Below are 12,972 nucleotides of genomic sequence, written 5' to 3' on the forward strand. Positions count from 1 at the left end.
GCGAAAAAAAATATATGATATAATGAATTGGTTGTGTACTATGAATAATTACTAGAAGATTAGCAGCAAAGAAAATATTCTCATACTTTTATTTTCAGGTATATAGTGTTTTTTCTAACATTGCATTATTCTATAATATGTGCAGATTACACAACACTCGGCATTCAAAATGATTATTTCAGAGCAGTCTGTGAAGTAATGACCTCTCCTCTAGCAGAGGAAAAGCAAATAGTCCAGGAACAGTTGAGATAATAAAAGTCAGATAACAGCCCTCTCCACGACTAAATTAGTCGGAGAGCTTAATGGCTTGTTTGCATAGAGATAACAACTGGAGTTTCTCAACTCTTCCTGTACTGGAAACAATTACACTGATGTATCTGATCTTAATGTTTTATTTCTTAGCTGTACTACACATACAAATCATAATATCATAATTTTTTTTTCGCTTCAGTGTCTCTTTAAAAGACATGCTTTAAAAAAGCGTGCACAAATGCATGCGTTTTTTTATTATGCGCTTTTATACGTTTCTCAATGCACCCAATGTGAAGGAGGCCTTAACTCAGCTTATAAAGAACTGCTCTTTCATTTTCTCTTTTTAAAAAGAGATTAATGGTGAAAATGGGCATAACTCCAGGCAGCTGAATTTCCCTAGATCTACCTAAGCTTTCTCAAAAACCTCTAAATGTGACTATACACAACACAACCAAATTGTTCACTTTTTATATTTGATAAAAAATTGTATTAAAAAAATCAAATGAGCACTTTTGATCAACAAACACCGTTCAGTATTGTGCAAAATGCAATAGATGCTTGATTGGGGGAGGTGAAAAAATGTATTTGATCAGTCTATTAAATCAATAATTTAAATAAAAAGGTTTTTAAAAATAAAAAAGAACTAAATCATTTATGGACACCTTAAGACAAGACAAAACACAGAACATTTATATCGCCCTTTTACTCCTGGCGGACTCAAAGCGCCAGAGCTGCAGCCACTAGGATGCGCTCAATAGGCAGTAGCAGTGTTAGGAAATCTTGCCCAAGGTCTCCTCACTGAATAGGTGCTGTCTTAATGAATAGGAAGAGCCAAGATTCAAACCTTGGCCTCCTGTGTCAGAGACAGAGCCCTTAACCAGTACACTATCCAGCCACAAAGGCTACGTTTGCACTGAAACAGCAGGAATGCAACAGAATGGAAAAGCGGCACTGCACTTTATCTGCTGCATACAGTGAAGCATACACTCAATGAGAAGTATGCTTCACTGCTACTGTAAATACACGTGTTTTGCTGTAACGCACAGCATGCAGTGCGTCAGGATGCTGCACTCTGTTATAGCACAGAGTCGGCACTGTAAACTCGCATAAGTGGTGCATGGCAGTGTAGAAAGCACCTGCAATGCACTACTGTGAACATAGCCTTAGACTTTGTTAATGCTTAAGTGTGGTTCAACTAAGGGCTGGTTCACATTTATCGCTTTTGCAACGCCTGGGCGATGATCGTGCTGTGATTCTCATTCTATTGAACGGGAGTTACAAGCACAAATCACGGTAAAACACGCGATTAAGGCTGCAGAATCGCGGTCACATCCTGTCCAGTGTGATCTAGCCCTAAAGTAGATACTTATTCAAGTAAGCTTACAGTTTCCCACAAATTTTCTTTCTCTACCTACGTCTCTCCCTTGCATAAAGTAAACTGTAAAGTAAATTAGACTATGTTTGAGAAAATACATCATTTACTTGTGCTCCAGAATGGTTTTTACTTACAGTAGTTGATAAGTTGAAAAAAGACATATGACCATTAAAAATAGAAGGAAAAACAAACTATCCTATCCAAAAGTCTGGGCCAAGTTGCGATAAAAGACAAACATTACTTTCTTCTTCTTCTTCTTTTTTTTTTTTTTTTTTTTTTTTTTTTTATTCAACAGAGAATTTAGAAATTCATCAATGATATCCAATAGGGATCATAAACATTACATCAGTTTCTTCCCAACCTGGATAAAATTATCAAGAAGTAGCTATTCACATAACATAAGAGAATTAAATTCTTTAAATAAATAAAAACGAGACTTTTTAAAGACATATACCGTATTTGCCACTGTATAAGATGCTCGGGAATACAAGACCCACCTAGGTTTAGCGGTCAAAAACCAGGGGGAAAAAAATATATATATATTCTAAACCTGGTGCATCCATGTTCCAGGAGCGTCTTGTACATGTTCTCCCCGAATGGTGTCCTCCATGTGTCCCCCATGTCTCCCCATGTGTCTTCCTGTATCCCCATGTGTCCTCCTGTATCCCTATGTGTCCTCCTGTATCCCCATGTGTCCTCCTTTGTCCCCATGTGTCCTCCTGTGTCTGATCAGATTGGTTGTAAATAACCTCCATTGATGGACACAATCGATTATGAACGAGTGAAAAAAATGTCGGCCGAATGAATTTTCGTCGAACCAAAATTTGGATTTTCTTGTTGGTTGTGATAGATAGGAAGCAAAGATTGGTTCGTTGATGGTGTAGTGAACGATGTATTACAATATTTCACTTCCGATCAGAATTTCTGATCGCTCTAAAGATTTTTTTCACTAGAAATTGGATCATTAGTGGCCACCTTAATGCAGACATCCGTCTCCACTGCACCTCTCGCTCTAGCGAGCGACTTGAACTGATCGCTAGAGCAAGAAGAGCAGGGGAGACAGATGTCTGCATTCATCGCGGGCGCATGGATAGGTAAGAAGCTGCTACACACGCTACATCCGGGGGGGGGGGCAGTAGGCACAAGGGGGAAGGAGGCAGGCACATGGAGGGGGGGGGGAAGAGTAACAGATAGAAGGGGACACAGGAGGACACATGGGGGGGGGCAGCAGACGCAAGGGGGAGGGAGGCAGGCACGGGGGGGTTGGGAGCGGCAAACTACACACAGGCAGGGAATCCCTGACATGCCGGCGGGACCGTGGTTCATATAGGTGGGCTTTCGTAATTTGGAGATTACCTGCCATCCACTTGTATTGTCTATGCGAATCTGCATGCAGGAAACGCATGCAAATTCGCTCTAGTGGAAGCGGGCCCTAAATGTTCTCTGCAGTGTACTCTCTGGGTTCCTCTTTCGGTTTTTCTCTTTTCTATCTCTTTCTTTTTTTATACTTCCGTCCATTTTCTTTCAGACTGAGCTGTATTCTCAAGAATTTGTCGTATTTGCTGCCATATAAGACACACTTTTTCTCCCCAAAAAATTGGGAAATGTCCCTGCGTCTTATACAGCAAAGTATAAGACGCAGGGACTTCTTCTCCCCATTTTTTGGACGGAAGTATAAAAAAAGAAAGAGATAGAAAAGAGAAAAACAGAAAGAGGAACCCAGATAGTACACTGTAGAAAACATTCAGGACCCGTTTCCACTAGAGCGAATTTGCATGCATTTCCTGCATGCAGATTCGTATAGACCAGGCATGGGCAAACTTGGCCCTCCAGCTGTTAAGGAACTACAAGTCCCACAATGCATCGCAGGAGTCTGACAACCATAGTCATGACAAATGCATTGTGTGACTTGTAGTTCCGTAACAGCTGGAGGGCCGAGTTTGCCTATGCCTGGTATAGACAATACAAGTAGATGGGACTGTTTCCACTTGTCAGGATTTCTGAGCGTTTTTCTGTGCAGAAAAAAATCTGCACGGCAGAGCCATCAGAATTTGCATACTGCTACGCGATTCACATACAATGTATTTAATAGGGAATTGGCATGTGGTTTTGGTATGCAAATTTTCATGCAAATTCGCATGTAATCAATGGAAAAGCACACAGGCACTGCCATGGTTAAATTCGCATACATCGTCATCCATGCGCATTCGCAGACAACCGCAGGCGAAATTCGCATCCGCATGCAAATTTTTACCGCGGCGACTCCCACCGCACAAGTGGAAACGGGTCCTCATACATATCCCACAAGCTAAGGAAAAATGAAAAACATGGCCTCCTCAAATATTCACCCCAAGTGTGTCAATTGTTTTTTTTTTTTTTTTGATCAGGTAATATGCTTGCTTATTTCTTTGAGTCTTAAAAGTTGAGACTCTCATTTTAACTTCATCAAATTGAATCACAGGTTGTTTTTAAGCCTTAGAAATAGTCTGTTTAGCTGAAATAAATACATTGTTTATCAACTTAAATTGTAAATGAATGATGACAAGCGCAAATCACAGTATTCTGAATCAGCTTCTGTTCTTAATATGCAGTCAGTGATTCTTCAATGCAATGGGATGAGTATCCACCAACGCCAGGGCACCCTTTGGGGAACAAACTCACCAAAGTTAGATGACCACCGTTAGGTTAGTCAATAGCGTTTTATCACCGGGATCCTTCGTGTCATCAGGGTCCCAGTCCCTTGTGCCTCTTTAAGTGTTGTTTACGTGCACCTCAAAAGCAAAAAGCTCCCTTAGTATAATACTGTTTCATAAAAATGTAACTTTATTAATTAAAACCACTCACATGATCCTCCAGTTTGTATGCACGTAGAGTAATTATTACGGGCTCTCTCCCATTGCCTTCTCGGCTAAGGCTTGCCAATCCCAATCAGCGTCTCTCGTACGCCTTCACTTGCTCCTCACCGCGCGTTGCTCTGTTTTCCTGGTTTGTCTAAGCCCCGGGCGTGCGATATTGGGATGAGACAAACTTTACAGAACCCCCAATGCTGTCCCCATAGTGTAAAATGTGCCCCCAGGGCCTCAAGCGGTACATTTTACCTGATGGTGTTTGCCCTTGGCTACACGCTCCGTCCTCAGTCCACATACACACATGGTTGCACGGGACTCCGGTGGGAACATTTTACATTACGAGGACAGCGCTGGCAGATGTGGCATCACAATGCCGATTGCATCTATCAATTTGGCAGCCGATTGACGATCCGATTCAATAAATCAGACAAAAACCGGTTCTGCCGCAAGCGTGCCGTATTGAAGATTCAACCGATTTTGCCCCAATATTGGTTGAATATATCAAATGGACATGCTGGAAAATCTCGGGCTGACATGGTCAAGCAGGTGTGCAGTAGTAACGGTGTATGATATTGCAATTTCATGCTGAGATTGATTGGGAATCAGACTGCAGTATGTGGCGACCAACAGATCTCTCTTTGATCAGATAGAGATCGGCCCCCAAATTGCTTATGTATGGCCATATTTAGATATCTAAAGTATTCATTAGGGGGTATTCTGTGACTCTCCAAAAGCTGCTGCCATGCTTTAATTCCAATATCATCTAGTAGATGATAGATTAAATAAATACCATTGGCACGCTACCACTGAAAAGCACTCTGGTCTTCCCAAAATGGAGGAAACATAGGATTATTAATAACAGGAAGTAATGGTAAGAAAGGATATATCAGTTCTTTAGTATATTTAATAGAATCACACACCTTTAGATCATGTTACAAAATCTGACTTACCACATTACCTGAGGTCTCCTACTTGCTGGAAGTCAAGGCAGCCCATGTAAATATTGTGGATCAGCATTTGCAATTTCAAGAAAAGTCCAAGTATTATATCTGTTCCTTTAAAAGTTAAATGTATATATATATATATATATATATATATATATATATATATATATATATATATATATATATATATATATATATATATATATATATATATATATATATATATATATATATATATATATATATATATGTGTATATATATATATGTATATATGTATATATATATATATATATATATATATGGGCAGCACGGTGGCGTAGTGGTTAGCGCTCTCGCCTTGCAGCGCTGGGTCCCCGGTTCGAATCCCAGCCAGATCAACATCTGCAAGGAGTTTGTATGTTCTCCCCGTATCTGCGTAGGTTTCCTCCGGGCACTCCAGTTTCCTCCCACATCCCAAAAAAACATACAGATAAGTTAATTGGCTTCAGCTAAATTGGCCCTAGACTAAAAAATATACATGCACTACAGGATAAATACATTGACATATGAATATGGTAGAGACTAGATTGTGAGCTCCTTTGAGGGACAGATAGTGACAAGACTATATATACTCTGTACAGCGCTGCGAAAGTTGTCTGCGCTATATAAATACTAAATAATAATAATATATATATATGTATATATATATATATCAGCGCTGTGTAATATGTTGGCGCTTTACAAATACAATAAATAAAAACATTTTTTAACTTTTTTTTTTGACAGTTGCATATGAACCAAATTTATTTCACCCTTTTGCTAATGCACAAGTCACTCTTGGCTCTGCTCCACCATAGGCACAGTTGCTGGTGGCACAGGTCATTCCTCCTATTTATGTGTTGCTCTAACCTTGCAGGGGGGCGGGGGCACAGACTTAATGGGGAGCACAGCACATGAGTGCAGGATCACAGCACTATCCACTTACTGCATTCCAAAAAGGGGCGGTAGTGGCACAGGTCACTATTATATACTCTGCTCATAATTTATTTATATATAATATTAATATACTAAAATTAATTTCTTCAGCAGACTATCCTGTCCAACCTCAAGGGATGTTCTTAAGTAATTTTGTGTTGACCTTAGTGAAGTGAGGCTGTCTATAATGACATTCTTCAGTGATGAGGAGTGATATGTGATATTGCCACATCACCCGATAGTAATATTGTAGTCTGACCTGATGAGTGGGAGGATTACTGTTAAAGACTGAGAGCATGTAGGACACCAGTGAGCTGGAAGAGGAGTATGTGTTCTTTAGTGGTACACACTACCTAATTAGGTTTTGGGGGTACATGCGGAGCAACTATGTGTTGAAGAAAGCACTGCCTAATCATGTTGTTTGGGAGGGACTTGCTGCTTAAAGAGGAACTCCAGGGAAATAATGTAATAAAAAAGTGCTTCATTTTGACAATAATTATGTATAAATGATTTAGTCAGTGTTTGCCTATTGTAAAATCTTTTAAATCCCTGGTTTACATTCTGACATTTATTACATGGTGGCATTTTTACTGCTGGCAGGTGATGTAGCTGCTGCTTGTTTTTTTGGCAGTTGGAAACAGCTGTAAACATCTGTTTCCCACAATGCAACAAGGTTTATAGACAGGAAACTGCCAGGACCATGGTCCTCAGAGTTTCTTGTGGGAGGGGTTTCACCACAATATCAGCCATACAGAGCCCCTTGATGATCCGTTTGTGAAAAGGAATAGATTTCTCATGTAAAAGGGGGTATCAGCTACTGATTGGGATGAAGTTCAATTCTTGGTCACGGTTTCTCTTTAATAATGTTGTTAGGGAGAGACTTGCTGCATAATTATGTTGTTTGTAGTGGCATACTGCCTTATTGCGAACTTTTTATGTGTACTTGATTTTAATATAAGCTTGCTTGATTTTAATATAAGATTCTAAAAGTGATTATTGTGTAAAAACATTAAATACTCAGTTTATTTTTGTACATCTTATGGCTATTTATATGATCGTTAAAAAGTCTATTTTATTTCTTTGAAGGGAGGGGGCTCTATCCCCTGGAGAAATGCTACACTCAATGAAAACAGTACTAATTGTAATTGACTAGATTTGAGTACTATTACATGATTTTACATTTGTAATAGTTTACCCTAATTTCCTATACTCTGATTTTACTTTGTCCTAGCTTTTTATGGTGGACAATGGAGCAGATGATTGGAGAATAGCCATGACCTATGAACGGATATTTTTCATCACCTTAGAGTTGACTGTGTGTGCCATTCATCCTATCCCTGGACAGTACTCCTTTACCTGGACAGCTCGTCTGGCTTTCTACTATACCACCTCCGTAGCCAACGCTGACATAGACATCATCCTATCCATCCCCATGTTCTTGAGACTCTACCTAATTGGACGAGTGATGCTTCTCCATAGCAAGCTCTTCACGGATGCTTCTTCGCGGAGCATAGGTGCCCTCAACAAGATCAATTTCAACACACGCTTTGTAATGAAGACCCTTATGACCATCTGCCCAGGCACTGTACTCCTGGTTTTCAGTATATCATCCTGGATCATCGCAGCTTGGACAGTCCGAGTATGTGAAAGGTAGGTCCATCTCTTCATATTTTATATTGATGGAGGTTATGTTGGGTAGCAAAACTATGTTGCCTTTGGCATGAGTGCAGCATGCGTTTTCCTTTGAAATCTGCCTACATCTCACTTAAGAAGACTTGTTTCATACGGGTTTATAAAATCCACAAAAAGCTGAATTTTGGATGATCATTTTAAAATAACCATGCAAAATGCAGCTGCTGATCATCTTCCTTATGCTGCCTGTGCTGCGTAATTGCTGTCTCTGCCTGTCTCCCCATGTATGGCTACATGACAAGGCTCATTTGGCAGCTGTGCGACATGAGTTTAAATTATGGGGGTTTAAAATAGTCCTTATTTGTCCTCTCCACGTCATTGAAAGTCAAGCATTCGGCAAGCAGCAAGCTAACCGTATATTATTCATATGGCAAAGCCATTTGTCGATATTGTAACCTCCATTTTTTACCTATTCCATCACGCTCACAATGATATCCCCCATGTCTACCATGCCCATATTGGAACAAAGTATTTACTGCAATAGAAAGAAAGTGGAAGAATAGGAGGTGACAGCTGTGTTTCTGCTAAACTGGCTGCATGTAGGCTACACCTGCAGCATATAGACCTGACTTACCAGGACTTGGAATCCCAGGAAGACATAAGTGATCTTTCCATGCTGGGCTGGATTTATTTAAAAAAAGGTTTTCAACTCTCATGTGGGTCATATGAGAACAGCACAGGTTGTTGAAATGTTAGCAGATTAGCAGCTGTGTATGTGCTGTAGATGTGTGGATTTAAGTACAACAGCTCAAGCGCTAATCTTCTAGCACCTCTTGTCAGGATTCTAAATGACCAATGGTGAGGACTGCAGACTCTTACCACCTGATCACACACTGTTTATTACTAAGGCTATGTTCACAGTCGGGAGTTGCTTTCCTTGTAAAAACAGAAACTCAATGTGATGGAGGGGAAAAGTCGCATTCCACATTGTGTATGCAGTGCGTTGCATATAGTGAGGCATACAGTACATAGAACTTATGCTTCACTGCAACTGTTAATATATGCGTTATGCTGTAACGCACTGCATGCATCGCATTATGCCTGATGGATCCGTCATAACACTAACAAGCCAATGTGAACATATGATACAAGATATTTACATTGCCTTAGCAATGCCTTATTGTCCAGTTCACCACTGTGAACGTAACCTAAATCCCAGACAGATTTGTAGGATCACTTATGTTCAGTTCTGGGTCTTTGAGTTGTCATTAGTGGTTTTCTTTTTATTAAGCACAATTAAAGCGGAATATAACCCTGCATTTCAACTTTGCTCTAAAACATTATTTACAGTATATTATATGCAACCAGCATTTTTTTTTACTAGACCAACATTGGAAGGGTTAAAAAAGTGCTTTAAAGTTCCTGGAGATTTCTGCAGACGCATCCGAAGCTGACATAGATACATTTTGTTTACATAAATGTATCTAAGTGTTGAATGTGACTCATCTCTCTGACTGAGAAGGAGTTGGAGGACAGCCAAAGAGTGTGTAACATTTCTCAATAGATACATATAACTAAATAGAATGTAACAATCTGAACTTCTGCATATCTCTCCACGGAACTTTAAACCTCTGTGTTTAACCCTTCCAATGCTGGTCTAGTAAAAAAAAATGCTTTTTGCATATAATATGCTGTAAATAATGTTTTAGAGCAAAGTTGAAATGCAGGGTTATATTCCGCTTTAATCTCATTCTGCAGATATCGTTTCAGGATGTTGTTTAATGAATAAAGATTCAAATGTTGTAATCAGCAGCCCATAACCCCATTCCTTGACAACCGCTTAGAAATGAGTTTTGCTTATTCTTTTGTGACAAATTATTCTTTGTGCATGTTACTACATGACATGATGGTTTAAATTTCCCTTTTAAAAACACATTTTTATATGTCCTACATAAAAATTGTTTTTTAATTAGTCATCCTACAAAACATTTTGGAAAAAAAGTAAATAAATAAAAAGTTATAGTGTTTGCAACACACCCCCCCCCCCCCCCCCCCAATGTAGGGTACACACATTGCGATTTCCCGCTCGATCCGCGGGATCGATTGGATAGATTCGATTATTTCCAACATGTTCAATCGGGTTTTGATGGATACAGCCGTCGATTTTGCATACTTAATAGGCAAAATCGACGGCTGTATCCATCGAAACCCGATCGAACATGTTCAAATAATCGAATCGAGCCAATCGAGCCCGCGGATCGAGCGGGAAATCGCAACGTGTGTACCTAGCATTAGACAAAAAAAACCTTCTGCACTAGTCCATAGATCCTCATCTCCTCCTCAGCAACCTTTTCTCCTTCTGTCACATGGAGCAACCCTTCTTTCTCCCTAATTATACATGTCTGCTGCCACAGCCCCCTGCTGACTGGCAGACAATCATAGGTGGTGCCTACAGATGTATTGTTCACTGAGATGCTAATGATTACAACTTTTGCAGTTTTTATGCAAATTGTATGCAACTTGGAACTTGGCCTATCAAATACACTTCCTTCCGATTTGGACAGACCCAATACCAAGCTGCACACAGTCTGCATTTAAAGGGAAGGTTCAAGCAAAATAAAAAAATGAGTTTCACTTACCTGGGGCTTCTCCCAGCCCCATGCAGCCATTCTGTGCCCTCGTAGTCACTCACTGCTGCTCCAGTCCCCCGCTGGCTGCTTGCCGACCTCGGAGGTTGGCGGTCCGCATTGCGTACATTTTTACGCATTCCCACTAATGCAGTAACATTAACACATACATTTTTACGCGTTACTGGTTCAATGCGTACATTTTTACGCATTGAACCAGTAATGCGTAAAAATGTATGTGTTAATGTTCCTGCATTAGTGGGAAGGCGTAAAAATGTACGCAATGCGTCCCGCCGACCTCCGAGGTCGGCAAGCTGCCAGTGGGGGACTGGAGCAGCAGTAAATGACTACGAGGGCACAGGATGGCTGCATGGGGCTGGGAGAAGCCCCAGGTAAGTGAAACTCATTTTTTTATTTTGCTTGGACCTTCCCTTTAAGGGCTGGTGCACACCAAGAGCGCTTATGAGCACTTTTCAGATTGACTTGAAAAGTGCTTGACTACTGAAACCCCGTGAGGGTGTTCCCACAGCAGCATTGTGATTTTTCTAAAATCACAAATGTGCTGCATGTAGCATTTTTTGATTCGCCTCATTCATTAATTCATTCGCGTCACAGAATCGCTTTAGCAAATTGCTAAGCACTAACGATTGCAGTAAGGATGTTGGTGTGCACTAGCCCTGAGCCAGAATTTTTATTGTCTTTAGTGAGGGGTCATGTAAATTTGGGTGTGATGCGCACCATTAAATTTGGGCATCGCCATAGGCCCCATGAAAAACTCAGTTATAAATGTAAGGGCCTATTTTCACTAGTTCTGCATCAGTTCTGCATCAGTTTTTCTGTATGCAGATTTCTGGATTATGCGGCCCCATTGACTTACAATAGCCGCGATTTGCATCCAGATCTCATTCGCATGCAGGAAAATGCAGAATTGCGTTGAATGTATAGGTATAGGTTAGTGTTAGGCATCAAGTGGGAGGGTTATGTGTAAAAACAGGGTTAGGTTAGGACATGGTAAAATATCGGTAAAATACTGCTATTCTACTATAGTGTATAATAAAATGTCGGTAAGATTACCGATATTCTGTTACGGTTTTTTCACACCCATTCTTACTTGCGACGCTATGCTTAGTGAGAGCATCTAGTAGGAACACATGGCTTCAGAATAAAGGGAGTGAGCAGGCAGCTTTAAGTTGCTGAGGAGGAGATGAGGATTTGTGAATTGACGCAAAATGTTTCATACCGCCAAACCTTTTTTGCTTAATAACCTGTTTTAAAGGCATAAAAACTGTGACTATTCTTGGTCTTTATTAAGTAGTATAACAAGAATGATTTGTTCTATTATTTATAGTGTTGTGTTTATTGAAGATCAAGCTTACCTTCATAATAAAATATTGTTCTTTTTTAAATATGTTTTTAGAAATGGATAAACTTTTTCATTCTAGAACACAAAAAGCATTTATTTTCCTTTCAGCAACTTCTAAAGATAAAAGATTAGCATAGGTCGAATAGTTTCTTCAGTTAACATATACCGTGAACTGTAGTTATAACTTTTTTTTAACATAACGGTCAGAGTTTCTCTTTAGGTGACTTTCAGCAGCTGGATCAGTCAAAAGATGAGTTTCCTAAAAAAAAATAAAAATGCACACTATTTTAGAAGGATGTTTAATAGTTTATGCATAAAACATTTTTTTATTTTATTCCTCATTTGCGAAAGAGGACCTTCAAAACCCAGCCTGTATTTATAAACTATTGCTTTTGCTAGTTTTGTAGAAGGATGCAAACCTCTGCTGGATTAGAATGTACAACAGAGGCGATGAAAGGTGACTGAATTGGGGAATGTGTAATTGCAATCACCTTCACATTACTGTACCTGTGGAAGAAACAACTATTAACAAATAAAGGTTGCTGTACATTAATGAAAAAAATAAATAGTAGTTTCTGCTGTACATGACTGCAATCACACAAGTGCTAATCCTTTCACCTTTCAGCATCCGTCACTATGGTCTATGCTATGGTGACTCAGGAGATGATAGCCATCAAAATGATCCTTAAAGCAGGGACGGAGCAAGACCAAGTTGCGCCTGGGGCAAGGTCAGGTTTTGGCGCCTAAAGGTCAGGTTTTGGCGCCTAAACTGCCATTCCTTTTGCCGCCTTTTTAAGAATTCAACAAACTGCGCCTGGGGCAAGATACCCGCTCCCCCCCCCCCCCCCCCTAGATCCGTTCCTGCCTTAAAGTGGACCGGAATTCAGAACTCTGCTCTAAAAGATACCCAGCAGCATAATAACCTTAAAACATGTCTGTGTTACAGCTGATACAAATCCTAAAATAAATCTGCAC

At 39.9% G+C, this 12,972-nt stretch overlaps 1 protein-coding gene across 1 annotated transcript in view; it reads left to right on the top strand.

The window, feature by feature from the left end:
- The window catches only part of LOC137513373 (small conductance calcium-activated potassium channel protein 2-like), a 130,787-nt gene that overhangs the window by 24,177 nt on the left and 93,638 nt on the right, over positions 1–12,972 (top strand). The window contains exon 2 of the mRNA XM_068234127.1: positions 7,607–8,025. Coding sequence (XP_068090228.1) covers positions 7,613–8,025 — 413 coding nt within the window. The 5' untranslated portion in view covers positions 7,607–7,612. The remainder of the gene's footprint in view (positions 1–7,606; positions 8,026–12,972) is intronic.

This window comes from Hyperolius riggenbachi, chromosome 1, assembly GCF_040937935.1.
Source record: "Hyperolius riggenbachi isolate aHypRig1 chromosome 1, aHypRig1.pri, whole genome shotgun sequence".
In the NCBI taxonomy this organism is placed as follows: Eukaryota; Metazoa; Chordata; class Amphibia; order Anura; family Hyperoliidae; genus Hyperolius; species Hyperolius riggenbachi.